At 54.6% G+C, this 24,067-nt stretch overlaps 2 protein-coding genes across 4 annotated transcripts; one reads left to right on the forward strand and one right to left on the reverse strand.

Annotated features, from left to right (window-relative positions):
• The first annotated feature begins 439 nt into the window (after positions 1-439).
• LOC134432897 (uncharacterized) lies at positions 440-10,452 on the forward strand. 3 transcript variants are annotated; one of them, XM_063181769.1, is made up of 7 exons: positions 440-1,220; positions 1,534-2,520; positions 2,823-3,836; positions 4,256-5,227; positions 5,643-6,653; positions 7,812-7,928; positions 8,398-10,452. In XM_063181769.1, exons 1-7 carry the CDS (start codon positions 1,206-1,208, stop codon positions 8,419-8,421), a joined length of 4,140 nt encoding a protein of 1,379 aa, XP_063037839.1. In that variant the 5' UTR covers positions 440-1,205; the 3' UTR covers positions 8,422-10,452. The 3 variants fall into 3 exon arrangements, with proteins under 3 accessions (XP_063037839.1, XP_063037838.1, XP_063037840.1); XM_063181768.1 differs by having other exon boundaries at positions 444-1,220; positions 6,934-7,928; XM_063181770.1 differs by lacking the exon at positions 1,534-2,520 and having other exon boundaries at positions 448-1,220; positions 6,934-7,928.
• A 2,281-nt stretch (positions 10,453-12,733) lies between these two features.
• On the reverse strand, positions 12,734-20,201 carry LOC134432898 (uncharacterized). Its single transcript, XM_063181771.1, has 3 exons — positions 19,838-20,201; positions 17,886-18,884; positions 12,734-17,702 (listed from the first exon to the last, which is right to left on the reverse strand). The coding sequence occupies exons 1-3, from the start codon at positions 19,850-19,852 to the stop codon at positions 16,851-16,853; spliced, it is 1,866 nt and encodes a 621-aa protein (XP_063037841.1). The 5' UTR covers positions 19,853-20,201; the 3' UTR covers positions 12,734-16,850.
• Positions 20,202-24,067: the final 3,866 nt, after the last annotated feature.

Raw genomic sequence — 24,067 nt, forward strand, 5'->3', positions numbered from 1 at the left:
CCAGTCCCTCTCAGGATTCTCCAGATCCCCTCATATTCCCTCACAACCCCTCCAAACCCCCTCAGGATCCCCCAAATCCCCTCACATCTCCTCAGCCCTCCCGAATCCCCTCATAATCCTCCCAACCCCCTCCTCACCGCCCCCCCCCCCGCTCCCGGTGCTGACCGCGGTCACTGTCGCCCATCCCGCGCTGACGGGGGGGGGGGGGGGGGGGGGGAAGTCCCGAGGCTCCCTCGGCGACCCCAAATCCCCGCCTCGCACCCCGCCTCCCGCGGCCTCGACCCCGCTCCGCCGCTGCTGGGCACCACCGGGACCACAATGCCCACAATGCACAGCGGTTCTGCTGGAAGCGGCCGCCCGATGCCGCCGCAGGGGCGACTTCTGTCAGTACTTCTGCCAGGCACAGCTTCTGATTAATCCCCGCTGCACGACTGGGCTGCTGTGCCGCCATCTTTGTTGAGGGCAATTCTGTGGGCTCCTCAGAGCGCTCCGCGTTTTTTCATAAATCTAGCCGGGAACGGCGGAACCCGCCTGGAAATGGCGGGATGGAGCCTAAATCCCCTGGCATTCAACCAAAGCGCCCACATCCACCCAGAAGAGTCTCCCAGGAGCGCTACCAAGCTCAACTAACCCAAACTGCCCGTCTCTGGCGTGAGGCATCGCCGCCATTTTGGGTGAGGGCAGTTCCGCCCGGTCCTGGATGTGCTCCCACAGGTGGGCAGAGTAACGGGGATTACAAATTCCACTTAAATCCCCCAAATTCCGCTTAAATCCCCCCAAACTCGTCCTAAAACCCTGCAGGACCCCTGCGGCCTCTAAAGAGAGCCAGGACAGCTCCCGCCCTTTTCCTGAAGCAGCGCCGCCATCTTGTTAAGGGCAGTTCCGCCCGCTCCTCAGAGCGCTCCGCGTTCCCTCATAAATCCCGCCGGGAACGGCGGAATCCGCCTGGAAATGCCTGGACGGAGCCTAAATCCACTGGGGATGGATCCTAAATCCCCTGGGATTGAGCCAAAGCGCGCAAATCCTCGAGCTTCCATGGATAAGGGCGGTACGGGAAAGGGCGGACGCCCGACCCCTTTCCCATCCTTCCTGAGGCGGCTCCGCCTTTTCTCGGCGCTGTTCCCGGAACCGGTTCTGGGCCGGGACCGGAGTCCGTCCCGGGGCTCCTTTGCCACCGCAGCGTGCCCAAGGTGTCCCCAGTGAGCATGGAGCCCAAAGAGGTGCGACCGGGGGGGGAGAGGAGGGGAAACGTGGGGTGGTGAAAGGGGGCAGTGAGCGAGGAGAGAGGATACGGGGGCTGGCGGGGGGGTGGCAGAGGGGACAGCAGAGGGTGGCAGAGGGGACAGCAGTGGGGGCAGGAGGGTGGCAGAGGCTACGAGGGAAGGGGCAGGGGTGGCAGCGGGAACAAGAGAGGGACAGACGCGTAGCAGAGCCATCCAGGGGGGGGCAAAAAGGACCCCTCGGGGCAGGGGGCCACCCCAGGAGGCCGTAAGTGTCACCATGTTCCTGACACCTCCCCTGTCCCCTCCCCAGCTGTCCCCGGCCCTGCTGCAGCCACAGGTCACCGTGGTGGCCATCCTGGGTGAGCTGCTGGGCTCCCTGCCCTGGGAGAACGACACGCTGCTCGGGTCCGCAGTGAGCTTGTACCCAGACGTGGTGAAATTCACCAGGGAACTCCGGGCCACCCTGTACCGCACTGATGATGCCTGGCGGCGCCACAATGTCACCGTGGATGGTGATGACCCTGTCACCTCCCTGAGCCGGGCCCTGGCCGCCTACAAGAGCACCCCACGGACCACCTGGAAGTGTGTGACATGGGCAGCCCTGAAGTGGCAGTGGGCGGTGGCTGGGCCAGTGGACAGCTGGGCCCAGCTGGCCAGGAAAGCCACTGAGCTCCGCAAGACCTGCAGAGGAGTGGCCAGTGAGGCAGCCGACCTGGCTGCCGCTGCCACTGCCCGGGCCAGGGAGCTGCAGGACGAGGCTGCCCGTTATGGGGCAGCTCCGGAAAACATGGAGGAGCTGGGTCAGGCCCTGGGCGGGGAGGAGGGGGCTGAGGTGGTGGCCGGGCATGAAGCCCAGGTGAGGAGAGAGGCCAGGATGGCTGCCAGAGAGGCAACAAGGGCCACCATGGTGAGACAGCGGCTGGAGGCGGCCCTGGGGCTGCTGGAGCGCTTGGTGGCCGCATGTGTCGAAGCGACCGCGTTCCCCCGGGAGCTGCAGCGCAGGGTTGGGCACATTGAGGCCGCCCTGAAGGGGACAAATGAGGCGTCCCCCAATGTCCCCGAGGACTTGGTTGCCAAGGTGGCCGAGGCTGAGCGGATGTGGGAGGCCAACGCCCGCCTGGTCAAGGATCACCTGCTGGGGACACTTCCAGACATCATCAAGTTCTATTTCACTGGTGGTCCCGCCAACCCCAGTGCCTGTGGGGTGGCCGAGCGGTGCCAAAGAGCCATCGATGACATCCCAAGGCTCCTTCGACCCCTGGAGCATCCCCAGAGCATCCTCAGGGTGTCCCCAGAGGTGCAATGGGGGGAGGGAAGGGGTGGGAAAGGGGGTCACAAAGGGGACAGGAGAGAGTGGCAGGAAGTGGGGAGGTGGCAATGGGAGATGGGGTGTACACGACAGGGAGGGGACACAGGGGCTGGCAGGGTGGTGTGCGGCGGGGAGCAGGATTGGGAGGGGCTACGAGGGGAGAGGGAGGGTGTGGCAGAGGGAACAAGAGGCTGACAAATGAACAGAGGGGACCTCTCAGTGGCAGCGGGCCACCCCAGGAGGCCCTAAGTGCCACCAGGTCCCTGACACCTCCCCTGTCCCCCCCTCAGCTGTCCCCGGCCCTGCTGCAGCCACAGGTCACTATGGTGGCCATCCTGGCTGAGCTGCTGGACACCCTGCCCAGGCAGGATGAGGAGCTGCTGCTGCTCAAGTCTGCAGTGAGACTGTACCAGGAGCTGGAGGATTTCACCAGGAACCTCTGGGTCACCCTGTACTGCATTGAGGGCACCTGGTGGCGCTGCAATTTCACCTCCGATGATGACCCTCCCACCTCTGATGATGATGACCCTGTCACCTCCCTGAGCCAGGTCCTGGCCACCTACAAGAGCACCCCAGGGACCCACAGGCACCGTGTGACAATGGCAGCCAGGAAGTGGCACAGCTCAGCGTATGTGCTTGTGGGTAGGTGGGCCCGGCTGGCCTGGAAGGCCACCCAGCTCCACATCACCTGCTGGGATTTGTCCACCAAGGCGGCCACCGCCCAGGCCAGGGAGCTGCAGGACGAGGCTCCCTGTGATGGGACAGCTCAGGAAAACATGGTGGAGCTGGGTCAGGCCCTGGGCAGGGAGGACGGGGCCGAGGTGGTGGCCGAGCGTGAAGCCCAGGTGAGGAGAGAGGCCAGGGTGGCTGCCAGCGAGGCAAGAAGGGCCACCATGGAGAGAGAGCGGGTGGAGGTGGCCCTGGGGCTGCTGGAGCGCTTGGTGGCCGCGTGTTACGAAGCCACCGCGTTCCCCCGGGAGCTGCAGTGGCGGCTCAGGGACACCGAGATCACCCTGGAGGGCACAAATGAGGTATCCCCCAGTGTCCCCGAGGACTTGGTGGCCAAGGTGGCCGAGGCCGAGCGGATGTGCGAGGCCAACGCCCGCCTGGCCAAGGATCACCTACGGGGGACACTTGATGACATCATCAAGTTCTATTTCACTGGTGGTCCCCCCAGTCCCAGTGCCTGTGGGGTGGCCGAGCAGTGCCAAAGAGCCATCGATGACATCCCAAAGCTCCTTCGACCCCCAGAGCGTCCCCAAGGTGTCCTCAAGATGTCCCCAGTGAGCATGGAGCTCCAAGAGGTGCGAGGGTGGAGAGTGGAACAAAGGGGACACTGGGGGGCGAGCGGGCAGTGAGGGATGGAGAGGAAATGGGATGGCAGGAGGGGACAGGAGGCAATGGCAGGAAGGGGGTAGGTGACAGAGAGGTGGAAGAGAGGTGATGGAGGGACTGGGGGATGGAGGGACACGAAGGGGATGGGGCACAACTGGTGGCAGAAGGGACAGCAGGGGGTGGCAGTGGCTACAAGTGTGGTGGGGGGGGGTGACAGGACAGCAGGGGGGCAGGAGGGGCTATGAGGAGAGGGGCAGGGGGTGGCAGTGAAAGGAAATGGCTGACAAAGGGACGGAGAGAGCAAATGGCACCCCTCAGGTGCAGGGGGCCACCCCAGGAGGCTGTAAGTGCCACGAGGTCCCTGACACCTCCCCTGTGCCCTCTCCAGCTGTCCCCAACCCTGCTGCAACCACAGGTCACCGTGGTGGCCATCCTGGGCGAGCTGGTGGCCACCCTGCCCAGGCGGAATAAGATGAAGCTTGTGTCCGCAGTGGACCTCTACTGGGAACTGGTGAACTTCACCAAGGACCTCCGGGTCACCCTGTACTGCACTGATGACACCTGGCAGCGCCACAATGTCACCTCCGATGGTGATGACCCTGTCACCTCCCTGAGCTGCGTCCTGGTCACCTACAAGACCACCCCATGGATCCCCCAGAACTGTGTGATAATGGCAGCCAGGAAATGGCAGCAATTGGTGGCCGCGCTCGTGAACAGCTGGGCCCGGCTGGCCAGGGCAGCCACCAAGTTCCGCAACACCTGCATAGAGGCGACTGCTGAGGCGGTTGACAGAGTCACCCAGGCCAGAGAACAGCAGCGCATGGCTGCCTATGGTGGGACAGCTCAGGAAAAAATGGTGGAGCTCGGTCAGGCCCTGGGCGGGGAGGAGGGGGCTGAGGAGGAGGACCCCTATAAAGCCCAGAAGAGGATAGAGGCCATGGTGGCTGCCAGCGAGGCAACAAGGGCCACCATGGTGAGACAGCGGCTGGAGGCGGCCCTGGGGCTGCTGGAGCGCTTGGTGGTCGCGTGTGACGAAGCCACCGCGTTCCCCCGGGAGCTGCAGTGGCGGCTCAGGGACATCGAGGCCGCCCTGAAGGGGGCAAATGAGGCATCCCCTGATGTCCCTGAGGACTTGGTGGCCAAGGTGGCTGAGGCTGAGCGGCTGTGGGAGGCCCACAACTGTCTGGTCAAGGATCACCTGGTGGGGACACTTGATGACATCATCAAGTTCTTGTTCACTGGTGGTCCCGACCGCCCCAGTGCCTGTGGGGTGGCCGAGCGGTGCCAAAGAGTCATTGAGGACATCCCAGGGCTCCTTCGACCTCCAGAGCATCCCCAGAGCATCCCCAAGGTGTCCCCAGTGAGTATGGAGCTCCAAGAGGTGCGATGCGACTGCACAGGAGAGGGGGACAGAGGGGACAGGAGGGGGCAGTGGGGGATGGAGGGGGCAGGGGGCTGGTGGGAGGAGTCAGGAGGTTGCAGAGGGGACAGGAGCGAGTGGACGGAAGGGGGGAGGTGACAGAGAGGTGGAGGGGAAAGGGGGAAGAGGGTGCAGTGGGGAATGGGGGGGACACGGTGGAGAGGTGGTGGCAGAGGGGACAACAGGGCGAGCAAGGGGTGGGAGGGGCTATGAAGGGATGGGCAGAGGGTGACAGAGAGAGGAACTGACTGACAAAGGGATGGAGGGGACAAAGGGGACCCCTAGGGGGCAGGTTTCACCCCAGGAGGTTGTAAGTGCCACCAGGTCCCTGACACTTCCCCTGTCCCCTCCCCAGCTGTCCCCGGCCCTGCTGCAGCCACAGGTCACCATGGTGGCCATCCTGGTTGAGCTGCTGGATACCCTGCACAGGCGGGATGAGGAGATGCTGATGCTGCTCGAGTCCCCAAGGTGCCTGTACAGTGAACTAGTGGATTTCACCGAGGAGTTCCACAACACCCTGTACTACACTGATGACACCTGGTACCACCGCAATAACTCCTCTTTAACTGACCCTCTCACCTCCCTGAGCCAGGCCTTGGCCGCCTACAAGAGCACCCCATGGACCACCTGGTTCAATGTGAAAATAGCAGCGATCGAGTGGCAGGAGGCGGTGTCTCTGCTTGTGGACAGCTGGGCCAGGCTGCCAAGGAAGGCCAGTGAGCTCCACAACGCCTGCAGGGAGGTGGCTGCTGAGGTGGCCGACAGGGTGGCCACTGCCACCGCCCAGGCCAGAGAGCAGCAGGACGAGGCTGGCCGTTATGGGACAGCTCAGGAAAACATGGTGGAGCTGGGTCAGGCCCTGGGCAGAGAGGAGGGGGCTGAGGTGGTGGCTGGGCATGAAGCCCAGGTGAGGAGAGATGCCAGGGTGGCTGCCAGCGAGGCAACAAGGGCCACCATGGAGAGGCAGCGGCTGGAGGCGGCCCTGGGGCTGCTGGAGCGCTTGGTGGCCGCGTGTGACGAAGCCACCGCGTTCACCCAGGAGCTGCAGCACAGGGTGGGGGACATCAAGACCAGCCTGAAGGGGACAAATGAGGCATCATCTGATGTCCCTGAGGACTTGGTGGCCAGGGTGGCCATGGCTGAGTGGCTGTGGGACGCCAACAACCGCCTGGCCAAGGACCACCTGGAGGAGACGCTTGACTACATCATCAAGTTCTATATCGAAGGTGAACCCGTCAGCCCCAGTGGCTGTGGGGTGGCCGAGCGGTGCCAAAGAGCCATCGAGGACATCCCAAGGCTCCTTCGACCCCGAGAGCGTCCCCAAGGTGTCCCCAAGGTGTCTCCAGTGAACATGGAGCTCCAAGAGGTGCGATGGGGGGGGAACGGGACAGAGGGAACACTGCGGGGGCGAGGGGAGGGGGTAATGGGGTATAGGGAGGACACGGGGGGTGTTGGGGGTGGCAGAGGGGACAGCAGAGGGGCAGGGGGTGGGAGGGGCTATGAGTGGAGGGGCAGAATGAGGCAGCGGGAACAAGAGGCTGAAAAAGGGATAGAGGGGACAAAGGGGACGCCTCAGGGGCAGGGGGCCACCCCATAAAGCCACAAGTGCTACCAGGTCCCTGACACCTCTCCTGTCCCCTCCCCAGCTGTCCCCGGCCCTGCTGCAGCCACAGGTCACCGTGGTGGCCATCCTGGGTGAGCTGCTGGACACCCTGCCCAGGCGGGACAAGGAGATGCTGCCCATGTCCACAGTGAGCCTGTACTGGGACCTGGTGGACTTCACTGAGAGCCTCTGGGTCACCCTGTACTGCACTGAGGGCACCTGGTGGTGCCGCAATGTCACCCATGATGATGGTGACCCTCTCACCTCCCTAAGCGGGGCCCTGGCCGCCTATGACAGCACCCCATGGACCACCTGGGATGATCTGACAATGGCAGCCAGGAAGTGGCACCGGTCGGTGTCTGTGCTTTTGAAAAGCTGGGCCAGGCTGCCCAGGAAGGCCACCAAGCTCCACAACACATGCAGGGTGATGGTCACTGAGGTGGCCGACAGGGCGGCCACTGCCACCGCCCGGGCCAGGGAGCTGCAGGACGAGGCTCCCTGTGATGGGACAGCTCAGGAAAACATGGTGGAGCTGGGTCAGGCCCTGGGCAGGGAGGACGGGGCCGAGGTGGTGGCCGAGCGTGAAGCCCAGGTGAGGAGAGAGGCCAGGGTGGCTGCCAGCGAGGCAAGAAGGGCCACCATGGAGAAAGAGCGGGTGGAGGTGGCCCTGGGGCTGCTGGAGCGCTTGGTGGTCGCGTGTGACGAAGCCACTGTGTTCCCCCGGGAGCTGCAGCGCAGGGTTGGGGACATTGAGGCCTCCCTAATATGGACAAATGAGGGATTCTTTGATATCCTCGAGGGCTGGGTGGCCAAGGCGGCTGAGGCCGAGCGGCTGTGGGAGGCCAACGCCCGCCTGGCCAAGGATCACCTGCTGGGGGCAGTTCCAGACATCATCCAGTTGTTCACTGGTGGTCCCATCAGCCTCAGTGCTTCTGGAGTGCCTCGAGAGGTGCCAATGAGCCACCTAGGACATCCCAAGGCTCCTTCGACCCCCGGAGTGTCCCCAGAGTGTCCCCAGTGAGCCTGGAGCTCCAAAAGGTGTGATGGGGGGCGAGAGAGATGGGGACAGAGAGGACACTGAGGGGGAGGGGGCAATGGGGGATGGAGGGGATATGAGGGGTGGCAGGAGGGGAGAGGAGGTCGCAAAGGGGACCAGAGGGAGTGGCAGAAAGGGAGGAGGTTACAGAGGCATGGAGGGGAAAGGGGGACAATGGGGCAGTGGGGGATGGGGATGATGGGGGGAGGGCGGACACGGGGGCTGGGGAGGCTGTGGCAGAAGGGACAGCGGGGGATGGCAGGGGCTACAACTGTGCTGGTAGTGGGTGGCTGAGGGGACAGTGGGGAGGGTGGCAGTAGGTGGCAGAGGGGAGGAGGGCATGGCATTGGGACAGGGTACAGCAGAGCTCTCCAGGGAGGGGACAGAGGGGACACCAGGAGGGAACAGGGACCACCGAAGGAGGCCACAAATGCCTCCAGGTCCCTGACACCTCCCCTGTCTCCTCCCCAGCTGTCACCTCCCCAGCTGCTGTAGGCTCTGGTGTCTGTGGTGGCCACCCTGGGTGAGGTGGTGGCCACTGTGACCGGGCCTCACCAGGGCGTGCGGTGCTGTGTGTCCCCAAAGCTGCTGCACGGGGCCCTGAGGATCTTCACCTGGAGCCTCTGTAAGACCCTGGGCCACCCCAGTGTCAACTCCCTGGATGACACTGATGTCCCCTCCCTGGGCCAGGCCCTGGCTACCCTCGGGGCCATCCCTGGGGCCACCTGGACCGATGTGAGAGCCACGGGCAGAGCCTGGCGGGAGTTGGTGGCTGCACTTGGGAAGAGCTGGGACCAGGTGGCCAGGGAGGCCACCAAGCTCCGTGACACCTGTGAGAACGCGGCCCCTGCCCAGATGGGGGACCTGCAGGACAAGGCCACCTGCAGGGGGACAGCTGGGGACAACCTGGCAGCCACAGCCAGGCAGCTCACGGTGGCCCTGGACAGGGATGGGGAGGCCTCAGTGGGGGCCACATGCAATGCCCAGATGGCAGTGGCCCCCAACGAGGCCATGGAAGAGAATGTGGTGGCCACCAGGCGGGCGAGGGCGAGAGGAGGAGACATTGGGCAGAGGTTGCCCTGGAGTCGCTGCAGCGCTTGGTGGCCACGTGTGACAGAGCCAGGTTGTTCCTCTCAGAACTGCAGTGCCAGCTCAGAGAAGTCGAGACTGCCCTGGAGGGGACAAATGACGCATCCCTCGATGTTCCCGATGCCTTAGTGGCTGCGGTGGCCAAGTTTGAGCAGCTGTGGGAGGCCAGCGCCCGCCTGTTCAAGCATCACCTGCTGGGGACACTTGGGGACATCCACGACCTCCTCTTGAGTCCCTATGGTGGCCGTGGTGGCCCCAATGGGCCCAGCAGCCACGCAGTGGCCGAGCAGTGCCAAAAAGCCATCGAGGACATCCCGAGGCTGCTGCAGAGACAGTGATGTCACCACTGTGATGTCATCATGGCAGTGACATCATTGGGGACGTGGCTGCTGTCACCTGTGCGCTCCCTGTGCAGTATTTGAGATAAATCTGGGGAATTTTCATTGAAATTGCCCCAGTCCTCATGGGAATTCCTGGATTGACATCTCTGCGGACACTCAGGGACACTGGGAACACTCAGAGATACTCAGGGACACTCTGATGACACTCAGGGACAGGGGACAGGGGTGAATGAGTCCCCTCAGCAGCTTCCAGGTTTCCACTGTGCCTGCAGATCAGCCGAGTCATAAATGACAATTTAATAATTGCCTTTTGCATTTTTTGATTGCCTTTTGCACATTGTTATTAATCACCAACAATTTGATACGGTATTTGATACTGATATTGATTATCGGTGATTCCTTGTAGCTGCTGGTTGTTGCAATATAATCTATCAGTTCATGTGTGCACCGTACAGCCTGTAAATTAATTAATTAACTAAATAATTAATAATATCCTCTATATAAATCAGACCAAGCTCATCTGAACTCTGTGTCAGACACATCACTGACCCCATTGTCAGACAAATGCTCAATAAATCCATCCCAACGTTCCTTGAGGGGAGCACAGCCAGGGAGCTGCTTCAAGGCGCTGTCACTGAGATATTTCTCCTTGAAAACCCTGGGTGGGATGCAAATACACCTGAGCAGATGGCAAAATTAAAATGATATCAAACCCTTGAGGAAGGGATCCAACAGCTGAGAGAAGTGGCAGTATTGGAGGTACTCTTTGGGAGGGATGGACAGCATGAAAATGACCTCGACAAGGTCAGGTGCACGCAGCAAATGTGGAGTCTGGCAAAAATGTGGAGTCTGGCAAATCTGGGGCCATCTCAATGCACCACCTTCATTGCAATGATTGATGCTGACACCAACCGAGAGGCAGTGGGCTGTCACCAACAAGCTTAGAAATTGTGAAAAATGCGTATTTTATGCTTGGCTTTTGCCAAATATTAAAATGAATATTATATGTGTTATGTTAGAACGTGATGCTGTATTAATTTTTTTAAGCAGTGTGCTAAATATAGTTTTAGATTATAACATAAGGTTAAAATAGAAACTAGGCTACGTAAGATACTTTTTTCAAAAGGTACGAATAAGGCACTTACTGAGATAACAGCCTCAGGACACCTAAATCTTTCAGAGAAAAAGAATTTATTGCTCCCTTATCAGAAGAAACCAACTTCTTCCTGCCTCGCTCAGCCATGAAGTCAGGATTCAGAGAAAGTAGTTGACACTGACCAGGCAGAATCCTTTGTTTGAATGGAATTTATGCATCATGTAGGAGGTGTATGATTATGCAACAGGCTATTGCTTTTAAGCTTTTAATGATTAATCTTCTGTTACTGGGTGTCCCTTTTTTGGGCTTATTCTCTTCATAACTCTTTATTTTTATTGTCTTGTATTGTCCTAATCCCAATATTCCAAATTTTCCTTACTCTTTTTTAATCCCAATTTTCAAATTTTTATTACCAATTGTATTACTATTTTTATAATCATTTTATTGCTATTAAACTTTTAAAATTCTAAAAACAAGTGATTGGTGTTTTTCACGGATATTATGAGAGTATGATCAATGGCCCCATGAAGGCTCATGTCTCTGCTGTGGTCATGGAACTCAAAGAGGAGATGAAGAGGATGAGGGAGGAGGTGAGGAAGATCAGTGCAGCACCCGTGCGAGTCACAGGCCCCAAAGTCAGAGCCCAACGTCCCCCAGCCAGACAGAGAGGGTGCACCCCATGGGCTGACCTGTGGTTCTGTCTGTGTGACCATGGGGAAGACATGGGAAGGTGGGATGGGAAACCCACTTGTGTTGGGAAGGATGAAAGTTTGACAAGAAAGTCTCACAGGTGTGTGTGCTGGGCAGAAAGATTTTTGAATGGAGAATCTGGAGAAGGAATAGAGATGGAAGCAAGTTTTGATACAGAAGAATAGAATTGCTGAGCCAGTCTCACTGGATAACCAAGGAGGCAAAGGGTGTGTTCATTAGAAGGGGTTTTTATGGCTTACAGCAAAGAATAAACCCACCCCAAACAAGAATATGTTTTTACCAAGCAGAAAGATAGCACAGGCAAACAAGCCCACCGACGATGCAAATAGAAAAACGGTCTCAGAATTTTCCACTGCAAGAGAACTGAAAAATACCTTCTATCTTGAACTGTAATGTACTAACTTTTAGTGATTGGAGAATAGTAACATGAATATGGTAATTATAGTAGTTATGATAGGCTATAGGTAAAGGTTAAGGTATAAATTTGTTCTGCTGTATTAAGATGCTCAGCAAAGAAAAGTATATAATGCAATGTAACCAAAACCAAAGGGTCTGCAGGCCTGCCCACAGCTGGCAGCTGACAGCTGTAGGCACAGACTCTGTCACCCATGACCCTGGACTGCTGTAACATCTTGGATGTAATAAACTGCATTTTGAAGAGCTGCCTGGACTCCTGCATCTTTCAGTCTGGCTCTTACGGTGGCGCTCAAGTGGGGCACCATTAGTAAGAGGGATTAGAAAGAGCCTGAATGAGAGCTGTGGTCACAGGCTCTGTCACCCATGACCCTGACCTGCTGTAACATCTTGGATGTAATAAACTGCATTTTGAAGAGCCACATGGAGTGCCACATCTCTCATTTAGGCTCTTACGGTGGTGCCCAAAGTGGGGCGCCCCCATTAGTAAAAGCCTGAGTGAGGGGTGTGGGTCTCCAGACCTGCCTGCAGCTGGAGCTGACAGATGTAGGCACAGGATCTGTCACCCTTGACCCTGGCCTGCTGTAACTCTTGGATGCAATAAACTGCATTATGAAGAGCTGCCTGGGGTCCCGCATCCCTCATTTAGGTTCTTACACCCCCTCATCCACATCCGGGACAGAATGGATCCCCTGGGAACTCCGAGAGCTACAAAACCCAGAACTCTGCCAAGTCGCATCAAACTTTTTCCACTGCACCAGCAGTGATGCCACGTCTATCGTGCCATCATCAAAAAGCACTTGGCCTCCCGTGAGAGCCCACACCTCCCTAGAGAATGCCTCTGCAGGGTTAGAAAAAAACCCTTACTCTCTGGCCCACAGAAATAATCTTTCAAAATCACTCCAGGAAACGGAAACCCATTTCCGCTTCCTGAGACCCTTCCAGAGGTCCAAAACCAGAGAATCCTCCATGAAACCCACAAGATTTGCCGTTATGTCAAGAGCTGCAGGCAAAGTGCCAAACAGCTCACAGTCACCACGCCAAAACAGGGAGGGGAGTAAAACGATATGACCTCACCCGTGGCTGTTCGACACACGGCGGCCACCAGATGTCGCTACAGAACAGGAAATAACACGATGTGGACACACCACTGTCCCAAGGTAAAATAGAGCACTTTTAATTTCTGACACCAACATTTACAGATTTCCAAAAGTGACAGTGGATTGGAGGGTGAAAGTGCCACCTCTCCAATGACACTGAACAAACCAACAGTCCATCAAATTTCTTCTCCTCCTCCATAAAAGAATGTAAAACAATAAGGTATATTTACATAAATTGTGTGAGAAAGTTCCTTACAAGAATGTAAACATCGGAAGGCTTAGACAAACTTAAAAGTCAGGGCGATAGGACTTTGTTTTTTCCTTATCTCCTATTAATGAGTCCATCAGTGCCTTGCCCCATGACTCAGAGATAACTCCCTCCAGGAGCCATTTCTGTTTGATGGGCAATCAAGGACCAATCATGTCTCAGAACAATATCAGCCTGTTGTGGTGTGCTTGTTTTACTCTCCCTTTGCTTGATTTGTTCTCCCTTTGTCTGAAGTTGGAATGCTCTGTTTCCCACCATGTTGTAACAGTTCTGCCCAGGTTCTCCCTCCTCTCTGTGGAGAGTTACGGACATGCGTGCGGAAGAAATCGGGCTGTACGGTCAGTCAGGATATCGCCCCCTTCAGTCAGACCTTTGCTCCGTACCTGGCCGCACCCAGCCGGACATGAGCAGAAGGAAATGACACTGACTGCCCAAGCTATAAAGGACCCCTATGACCCCTCAATAAACGCCATTTGCTGTTCACCACATTGGTGTCAGGAACATATGGACCGAGTGACCCTGGGGTTAGGGCCACCTTGCCGGACTAAGAACCAGATCGCCACGCCTTGAAGACAACACCTCTCCCAGTTAAATGTCAATCTTTCTGGTCCCCGTGGCGCCAAATGTATCCAGTTCTACTCCTCCCCAGTTACCCTGACAACTCAATGTATTCCTTTCCCCTACTCTTCCCCAGGGCCCTGCCAGTCACACCCTGCTAACTCCCTTCTCTCCAGGGTTATAAGTGATTGACTCAGGGACTAGAGCCCCCCCTTTCTGGCTGTACCCATTGGTCTCCTGTGTATGTCAATCCCTTGTACCCCTTTCCCGCCTGGATTCCCACTGGTCTCTGTGCCGGTTCCACCCCTACCACCCACTCCCGTTATAACCACATGTATCAACTGTCAAATCCTCTTCGTTTTGTTGGCTCCCCTGGATACCATTAAAGCCAGACTTTGCCCCAAAACGGAGAGCGCTCTTTATTCCTGTTCATCACAGTGATTCCAGGTCTCGTCCGCACCTGGCAGCACCTACAGCCATAGTGCTGGGTGTCTGCTTGAGGCGCTCTCCCGAAGCCAAGCTATCGGGACAAGTGCCCCTCCGTGCTGATAGCGGTTGCTGGCCGGCTAGCCTGGGCGAGTAACACTAACACCACCGCTGCACCGCTGCAATCAGCCCACGGGAGATGCTCTGCCCAGTGGGGAGGAGCTCAGCATCCCCACCTGGATATCATCTGGGCTTTGGGACAGAAGGCAGCCCTTACCCACTGGTTTCCAGAGGACAAGAGCTGCCAGATCTTTTCTACGGGATCACCACTTCAACAAGACCGTTTCATCTGGACTGCTACCACCACCCTAACTAGCAGGGTGTCAGGTTGCATTCTGACTCTATCAGTGGTTTCATTTTGTACTATTGCATGTATTTTTGGGTTTTTTTCCTTTTCCTAATAAATTTTATTTCTGGCCTGGAGTCTCTCACTGGTTTTGCTTTCTAACCAGAACATAATTTTGACACCCAAAGTGGGGCAGCAAGGTTTTTTTCTCAAGAACCTGGTTCCACTCATTGGGTAATGCAGAAGGATGGGGAAACCCCTTGTGTACCACCAGGAGACTTATATTTAAGTAAGAACTGTGTATAAAGTTTCATTTTGCATTATAGATATATATAACTGTAACAGAACATTGGTTTGGGTATAGATGGCAATAGGATAAGGGGTGGATTATGTCCTAGGTTAAAACATAAAGATTTATTCCATTCCCATCCTCAAGAGCTGTTCAGACGAGCAGAGGCATTGTTTTTTCCTTATCTCCTGTGAATGGGCCCCTCAATCCCTTGCCCCATGACTCAGAGATAACTCCCTCAGGAAGCCATTTCTGTTTAATGGGTCATCAAGGACCAATCATGATTCAGAATGATATCAGCCCATTGGGAGATGCTCTGCCCAGGGGGGAGGAGCTCAGCATCCCCACCTGGATATAATCTGGGATTTGGGACAGAACAGGCAGCCCTTACCCACTGGTTTCCAGAGGACAAGAGCTACCAGATCGTTTCTACAGGATCACCACTTCAACAAGACCATTTCATCTCAACTGCTACCAGTGCCCTAACCAGCAGGGTGTCAGGATATATTCTGACTCTGTCAGTAGTTTTATTTTGTATTATTGCATGTCTTTTGGGGTTTTTTTTCCTTTTTCTAATAAATTGTATTTCTGACTTGGAGTGTCTCACTGGTTTTGCTTTCAAACCAGAACATAATTTTGGCGCCCAACGTAGTACACCAACGTTTCTGCTGAAGGACCTGGTTACTCTGGGTGGGTAATGCAGAAGGATGGGGAAACCCCTTGTGTACCACAAAGAGACCTAATTTTAATGAGATCTGTGTGTAAGGTTTCATTCTGTATTTTATATATATATATCTATATATATATATCTATACATCTATATATTTTTTATATACATTATTATGTGCATTATACATTTATGTATATTTTTCTTTTGTGGTTCATGTATTTTGGGGTTTTTTCCCTTTGTGTAAAAACTTGTATTTCTGACTTGGAGTCTCTCACTGCTTTTGCTTTCAAACCAGAACAACTGGCCACTGGTGATGGTTGTTTGGCTTGATTGACCGATTGCATCCACATGTGTGTTGTGACTGTCAGGCAAGGGCCATGGGTTTTTCTTAGTAGTAAAGGATGGTATAACAAAGTGATTGATCAGCCTGCTGCAATCATGGAGTCAATGCTCATTATTCCCCACTGGGGACCGCTGCTACAACAGGGACTGATGATTTTTCTTTCAGCACCGGACAGTCCTTTTTCCAATGCCCCCATTTCTTACAGGATGCACTGTGAGCCTTCTCCATAGGGGAAGCTTTCTTGGGTCACTTTTCCGGAGTTGCGTTCTTGCCAGGTTGGGATTAACTCTTTCAGTTGGGCCTCTGTCTGAAAACACCTTCCAGGCAACCTCCAGCAGTTTATCCATGTCTTGAACTCCCTTTATCTTTTCTTATGTCATTTGAAGCCTGACCGACACAAAACAAAACCAGGTGTGCTTTACCATCAGCTGATTCATCAGTATACTTGATGGCATTTTCTCTCCACCTGTTTAAAAAATCAGTGGGTGATTCATCATAATTTTGCCTCACTTGGTAAAGCTTTGACCAATTCACAGCTTTAGAGACCACATGTTTTCACCCCCATACCACAAGGCTTTGATATCATTTTAATTTTGCCATCTGCTTGGGTGTATTTGCCTCCCACCCAGGATTTTCAAGGGGAAATATCTCAGTGACAGCGCCTTGAAGCAGCTCCCTCACTGTGCTCCCCTCAGGGAACATGTAGGTGGATTTATTGACCACTTATCTCTCGATGGGGTCAAGTGATGTGTCTGACACAGAGCTCAGATCAGCCCAGTCTGAAAGAGAATATTAATTAATTAATTAATTAATTAATTAATTTATAAGCTGTACAGTGCACAAAGGATCTGATAGATTACATTGCACCAACCAGCAGCTACAAGGAATCACCGATAATCAATATCAGTATCAAATACCATATCAAATTGACGCAGATCAATAACAATGTGTAAAAGACAATACAAAAGTGCAAAAGGCAATAAAAAAGTGCAAAAAGGCAATACAAAACTGCAGAAGCCAATACAGAATTGCAGAAGCCAATCATAAATTTGCAATTTATGACCTGGCTCTGCTGCACAGTGGAAAGCTGGAAGCTCTTGAGGGGACTCATTCAGCCATGTCCCCTCTCCCTGTGACATCACTCCAGGAATTCCCAACAGAATTTGGGACAGTATCACTGAAAATTCCCTGTAAAATTCCCCAAATCTGTCTCAAATTCTACACGGGGAGGGCACAGGTGACAGCAGCGATGTCTCCAATGATGTCATTGCCCCTATGTGAAACTTTCCTGCAGCAGCCTTGGGATGTCTTCCCAGGCTTTTTGGCACCGCTCGGCCACTGCGCGTCTGCCAGGGCCATCCAGGACAACATAGGGACTCAAGAGGATGTTGTCAATGACCTCAAGTGTCCCCAGAAGGTGCTCCTTGACCAGGTGCGTGCTGGCCTCCCACAGCTGCTCAAACTTGGCCACTTTGGCCATCAAGGCCTGAAGGACATCAGGGGATGCCTCATTTATCCCCTTCAGGAGGACCTCGATGTCCCTGAGCTGCCACTCCATGTTCCAGTTGAACAAGATGGCTCCATCACACACAGCCACCAAGCGCTGCAGCGGCTCCAGGGCCAACTCTGACCAATGTCCCCTCCTGGTGGCCACTCCAGCCTCTGCCCTGGTTTTATTGGCGGCTGCTGCCACCCGGGCACTGTGTGTGGCCATTTGCCAGGTCACCTCCTCCTCGTCCAGGGACACCATCAGCTGCTGGTCCGTGATTACCTTCCTGTGGTTGTCACGGAGCTTGGTGGCCTCCCTGGCCAGCCAGTCCCAGCTGTCCACGAGCTTGGCCACCAACTCCCGCCAGGTGCTGGCTGCAGCTCTCACATTGGCCCAGGTGATCCTGGAGGTGGCCCAGAGGGTGGCCAGGGCCCTTCTCAGGGAGGGGACACCACAGTGGCCCAGGGAGGTGACATCACCTTGGTTCAGGATTGCACGGAGGCTCCGGGTGAATCTCTTCAGGCTCTCATACAGGGAGTCTGGGAACTTGCCCCAGTGTGGCCCCGTCACAGTGGCCACCACCTCGCCCAGGGTGGCCACCACGGCCACCACCACCTGCAGCTGTGGAGGTGACACCTGGAGAGGTGACAGGGGAGGTGTCAGGGACCTGGTGGCACTTACGGCTTCCTGCAGTGGCCTCATACCCCTGTGGGGTGCCCTTTGTCCCTTTGTCACCCTCTTGTCCCTGCTGCGCCCCCCGCCCTCCAGCCCCCATGCCCCTTCCATCCCCCAATGTCCCCTCTCCCCGCCGTCTCTCACCTTTTGGGGCTCCATGCTCATTGGGGACACCTTGGGGATTCTCTGGGGACACTCCGGGGGTCGAAGGAGCCTTGGGATGTCCTCGATGGCTCTTTGGCAGCGCTCGGCGACCCCACAGGCACTGGAGCTGATGGGATCACCATCGAACAAGAACTTGATGGCCTCAAGTGTCCCCTCCAGGTGACCCTTGACCAGGCGGGCGTTGGCCTCACACAGCCGCTCGGCCTCAGCCACCTTGGCCACCAAGTCCTTGCGGACATTGTGGGACGCCTCATCTGTCCTCTCCAGGGCAGCCTTGATGACCTTCATCAGGCGCCGCAGGTCGCGGGGGAGCACGGTGGCTTCGTCACACGCGGCCACCAAGCGCTGCAGCAGCCCCAGGGACGCCTCCACCCGCTGTCTCTCCGTGGTGGCCTTGCTGGCAGCCTCCATGGCATGTCCCCTCCCCTGCGCTTCATGCCCGGCCACCATCTCAGCCTCCTCCTTCCTGCCCAAGGCCTGACCCAGCTTCCCCATGTTTTCCTGAGCTGTCCCATAACGGGCAGCCATGGCCTGCATCTCCCTGGGCCGGGTGTCAGTGCTGGCCACCCTGTCAGCCACTTTGGTGGCCAAATCCCTGCAGGCATTGCGCAGCTTGGTGGCTGTCCCGGCCAGCTTGGCCCAGCTTTTCACAAGCAGTGACACCGACTCCTGCCACTTGTTGGCTGCCCCTATCACACAGAACTGGGTGGTCCCTGGGGTGCTCTCCCAGGCAGCCAGGGCCTGGCTCAGGGGGATGAGAGAGTCATCATCATCAGAGTTGACATGGCGGTACCACCAGGTGCCCTCAGTGCGGTGCAGGGTGACCTGGAGGTTCTCAATGAAATCCTTCAGGTCCCTGTACACGCAGTTTCCGAAGTCGTTCAGCAGCAGAATCCCCTCCCATCTGGGCAGGAGGGCCACCAGCTCGCCCAGGGTGGCCATCACAGTGACCTGTGGCTGCAGCAGGGCCGGGGACAGCTGGGGAGGGGACAGCAAAGGTGTCAGGGACCTGGTGGCACCTGTGTTGTACTGAGGTGCCCCCTGCCCCTGAGGCTTCTCCTTTGTCCCTCTCCCTGGCGGGCTCTGCTGCCTGTCTGTCCCTCCCTTGTTCCCTCTGCCACCTCCCTGCCTCCTCTGCTGTCCCCTCTGCTCTCGAGGGTCCAGGTCACTGTGACGCCCAGATACATGAAAAATATCTTTTCCCAGCCCGGGCACTTAAAGATATCTAGGTTATTTATTGCATCTTATTTATAAAAATTTTTCTCCTCCCCTGCTGAAGCCCATCCAGCAGGACAGTTCCAGGCACACTGCCTGGCCCCGGGGCAGGGTTATGTCTTTATACTAAAAACTACGTGTACAATATTTACAATTTCTTTCCAATACCTATCATCTATGTTAGACAGTGAGCTCCTACTCTAAACCAATCTAAAAGTGCCCACATCAGAGCAGAAGATGGAGGCAGAGAAGAAGGAGAAAGGCTGGACACGCTCAAATCCTTCCACCTTGCCTCCAAAACCCCCATTCTAGAAACCCCAAAAATCTATTTTTTTTACCCCGTGATAATTTCACTATTATGCTACTTAAACTGCTGTGGCTTGCTGGTCTTCGTACAAGGCTGGTAATTTTCTCCACGGGTCATAATCAACCCCACAGGTGTTCTGGGCTCTGTGCCAGGGTTTCTGAGCCCCCTGGCCGGGCTCTTGGCCGTTCTGGACACCCAGAGGGATGTCCTGAGTTGCGACAATCTGCCACCCCCCTGCTGTCCCCTCTGCCACCCTCTCATAGCCCCTGCCACCCCCGGTCCCCTCTGTTGTCCCCTCTGCCACTCTCCTGTCCCCTCTGCTGTCCCCTCTGCCACCCCGCGCCAGTCCCCGGGTCCCCTCCCCCGCCGCCTCCCCCCATTTCCCCCTCCCCCTCCCCTCCAATCGCACCTCTTTGGGCTCCATGGTCACTGGTGACACCTTGGGGACACCTTGGGGACGCTGCGGTGGCGAAGGAGCCCCGAGACCAGTGCCAATCCCGGCCCAGAACCGGCCCCGGGAACGGCGCTAAGCAAATAGCGGAGCCGCCTCAGGAAGAGCCGGAAAGGGGCTGGGCGCCCGCCCTTTCCAGTACCGCCCTTATCCATGGAAGCGCCAGGATTTGGGCGCTTTGGCTCAATCCCAGGGGATTTAGGATCCATCCCCAGTTGATTTAGGCTCCATCCCGCCATTTCCAGACAGATTCCGCCGTTCCTGGCGGGATTTATGAGGCAACGCGGAGCGCTCTGGGGGGCACACAGAATTGCCCTCAACAAAGATGGCGGCACAGGGGCCCTGTCGTGCAGCGCTGATCACTCAAAAACCGCGCCCGGCAGAAGTACTGGCGGAAGTTTCCCCCGGAGCGGTGTCGGCGGCCGCTTCCGGCAGAATCGCGGTGCATTGTGGGCATTGTGGTCCCGGTGGGGACCAGCGGCGGCGGGCGGGGCTTTGGCCGCCGGGGGGGCGGTTCGGGAATTTGGGGGCGCCGAGGGAGCCCTGAGACCCCCCCCGGCAGCGCGAGATGGGCAACACCCCCGCGACCCCCCCGCGGTCAGCACCGGGAGCGGGGGGCGGGAGCGATGAGGAGGGGGCTGGGAGGATTTTGAGGGAATTGCGGGGGAGGGGGAGCGGTTGGGGGGTCCTGAGGGAGAATTGGGCGTCCTGAGGGGATTTGAGAGGATCTGATGTGATTTGGGCGGTCCTGAGGGGGTTTGGGGGTGTCGTGAGGGAGGATTGGGGTCCTCAAGGAGAACGGGTGGTCCTAAGGGGATCTGGGGAGTACTGTGGGGGCTTGGAGGGGGTTTGTGAGGGGACTGAGGGGATGTGAGGGGTCATGAGAGGTTTTGGGGAATCCTGAGGGGACTTGGGGGGTCCTGAGTGAGAACTGGGGGTTCTGAGGGGACCTTGGGCGGTTGTGAGGGGTGAACACGGGGTCCTGAGGGGACATGTGGAGTCATCAGGGGATTGGAAGGGTTGTGAGGGGATTTTGGGGGGTTAGAGGGAGAATTGAGGGTCCTGATGGGGTTTGGGGGGATCTGGGGGGATCTTGAGGGGGTTAGGGGGGAATTTTGGGGGGGTTGTGAGGGGATTGGCGGGTCCTGAGGGGATTTGGGGGCGTCATGAGGGAATCTGCATGGATTCTGAGATTTTTGAGGGTCCTGAGTAGTTTTGGGGGGGACACTGAGGGAGACCTGGGGGTACTGAGGGGCTTTGGGGGTGGTGAGGGGACTTGGCAGCGTTCTGAGGAAGTTTTTGGTGGGAATTTTGGGGCGTCCTGAGGGATTTTGGTGGTCCTGAGGGGGTTCAGAGGTATCTTGGGCGTTCCCGACTGGGTTTGGGGCATCCCGAGGGGATGTTGGGGGCCCCCTGAGTGGATTTTGTGGGTCCCTGACTGGATTTGGGGCAATTTTGCGGGAATTTTGGGGTCCATGAACGGATTTGGGGGATTTTTGGGATCACTGACTAGATTTTGGGGTATTTCAGTGTAATTTTGGGGTTCCTGATGAGCTTTTGGGGTATTTTGGTGTAATTTTGTGGTAATTTGGTGCAATTTCAGGGTCCCTGATGGGATTTCAGCGTATTTTGGTGCAATTTTTGGGGTGATTTGGTGTAATTTTGTGGTGTGTTATGGTGTTTTGGTGGAATTTTGGGGTATTTTGGTGTATCTTGGTTTGAACAGACAGGTGTGTGCTGAGGAAGGCAGGAGACCCCCTAAATGGAAAATGTGAACCCCCTCCCTCTGAATTGTTATAAATTTGAAATTAAAAGCCTCTCAGGCAAAGATATGGGAGCAGGAATAACTGTTCTTAATTTGGGAAGGGAAATAAATAAAATAAAATATTAAAATTAAAAGAAGTAAAGAAACAAAAATAAGAATAAAAATAGCAATAAGAATAAAAATAAAGCCAGAAAAAAATGAGGTAAAAATAAAATAAAATATAAAAATAAGTAGTAAATAATAAAAGGATAGAAACAAAAGTAAGAAAAAAATAAAATTAAGAATAAAAATAAAATAAAATATACAATAATAAAAGTAAAATGAAATAATGAAAATTAAAAAGATAGAAATAAAAATAAAACAAAGTAATGAATAATAAAGGATAGAAATAAAATAAAAATTAGATAAAAATAAAATTTAAAAAATTAAAATAAATTATCTAATGATAGAAATAAAAATATAAATAAGATAGAAATGAAATGAATGATAAAATAAAAAAAAATTAAAAATAATTTAAAACTATATAAAAACAAAGTAAACATAAGAATAAAAATAATAAAGTCAAAAATAACAATAATAAAAAAAGACAAAAAAATAAAGTAAAAGTAAGAAGAAAGCTGCTCCTCTGGGAATTGCAGTGGCAAAGGCTGCTGTGGTGTTCCAACGTCAGATTCCATCCAGGTAGGAATGTTTGGCTCCTCCCCTTGGGTGGAGCATCTCCCAATGGGATGATGTAATCCCATCATCCATGCAGTGATACTGTATGGCCCATTAACAGCAGAGAATTTAGAATAATGGCCCATGAACAGCATGTAATCAAAAATTAATTACCCATTAGCAGCAGAGAATTATTAATTAATGGCCCTGTCCTACGTTCCAATATAGAATGTATTCTATTCCCATCCCCAAGAGCTTGCTGGCACCGGGAGGGGCATTGGTTTATGGTTTTTCCTGATCTCCTGTAATGAATCTGTTGTCATTATAGTGCAAGAGTTCTATTGTCATTACATTGCAAAGGTTCCATATCGCTAGAGTTTTGTACCTCCTTGATGTCTCTTGTAGGCAGCTCCTCCAGGCACTCACTCTTCCTTGTCCTCACAGCAGCCAACTGATTCCAGTTCCCTCAGCCAACCAATACACTCTTTTATAACACTCTTCTTATGGGCTACTGTAGTGAAACCCACAAGTTTAGCCAGGGCCCCGTGGAGAATCTGAATAATAGAAATGCTGACACAGCAGCAAAGAAGCTTCCTGACTCCAGGGACATCCACCCTATAACCTATCCCTAAAACCATGTAAGGCAATATCTTGTTAACCCTACTATTGGTCACTTATGGTCACTCTAACCTTTGCCATTGGCCAAGACTGGAACTGGGCCAAGGCTATAAAAGTAGCATATTGTACCCCTACTAACTTGGAAGAAGAAGAACTGAGACCCTTCACGAACCCCTCCAATAAAGCCATACTCGTGGAACAGCCGGCGTCTTCTCCTTCTCCTCTCTCTACCGTCTGCTGGAGCCTCAAGCCAAGGGCAAGCTACCTAGCAAGCAAAGCTGAAATCATAAGAGCTGGCTAATCACTATAAGAGCTGAATATCCTCCTGCTTGTGAGGGGCTGACCCGCAGCCTTGGTCTGAGCGAGCTGGCCTCTGGCACTCAGTCCCCTTGGGGGCTGAGCTCTGGAGCTGTAATAGCTTGCCCTAGGATAAGACCAATTAAGGCTCATTAAGCTATAGCTGTGGCCTGTTAAAATCAGGCCTTCTCCAAATCTCTAATGATTGGCTCAGCTGCAACTCTTTAGGGGGTAAGATTACTTTCTCCATTACCTTTATTTACTTATATTCTATCCCCCTACATGAACCCATCAATTCCATGCACTGAGCAGCAGCTCCCGTTCAAAATCTCACTGATTGCTCCCAGCTTCCCCAACCTTCCAATCTGACACCAAAGAAGATGTTACTGTGAAATCTTTCCAGGTCACATAGAAATTGTAGTTTCCTGTTTGACAGCTGAGAACAATTTACCTGCCATTGTTACTAGGTAAACACAATATTGCTTTTCAGAGAAAATCAGAGCAGAGAGCAAGTGAAGCAGGCAGGAAAGGAAAAAGATAATTGTCAAAACAGCATCAATATTTTCCAAAATAAAACTAAAATTGTCCAGCTCTTCTACTCACTAAGTTTTTCAGAGACAGTTGCAAAGGAAGCTCACTGTCTTAGTGAGGCTTAATTAATTGAAATCATGACTCAGAGATAACTCCCTCCAGGAGCCATTTCTGTTTGAGGGGCAATCAAGGACCAATCATGACTCAAAAAGATATCAGCCCATTGGGAGATGATCTGCCCAGGGGGAAGGAGCTCAGCATCCTCACCTGGATATAATCTGGGATTTGGGACAGAACAGGCACCCTTACCCACTGGTTTC

The sequence above is a fragment of the Melospiza melodia genome (genome assembly GCF_035770615.1).
Source record: "Melospiza melodia melodia isolate bMelMel2 chromosome 7 unlocalized genomic scaffold, bMelMel2.pri SUPER_7_unloc_1, whole genome shotgun sequence".
In the NCBI taxonomy this organism is placed as follows: Eukaryota; Metazoa; Chordata; class Aves; order Passeriformes; family Passerellidae; genus Melospiza; species Melospiza melodia.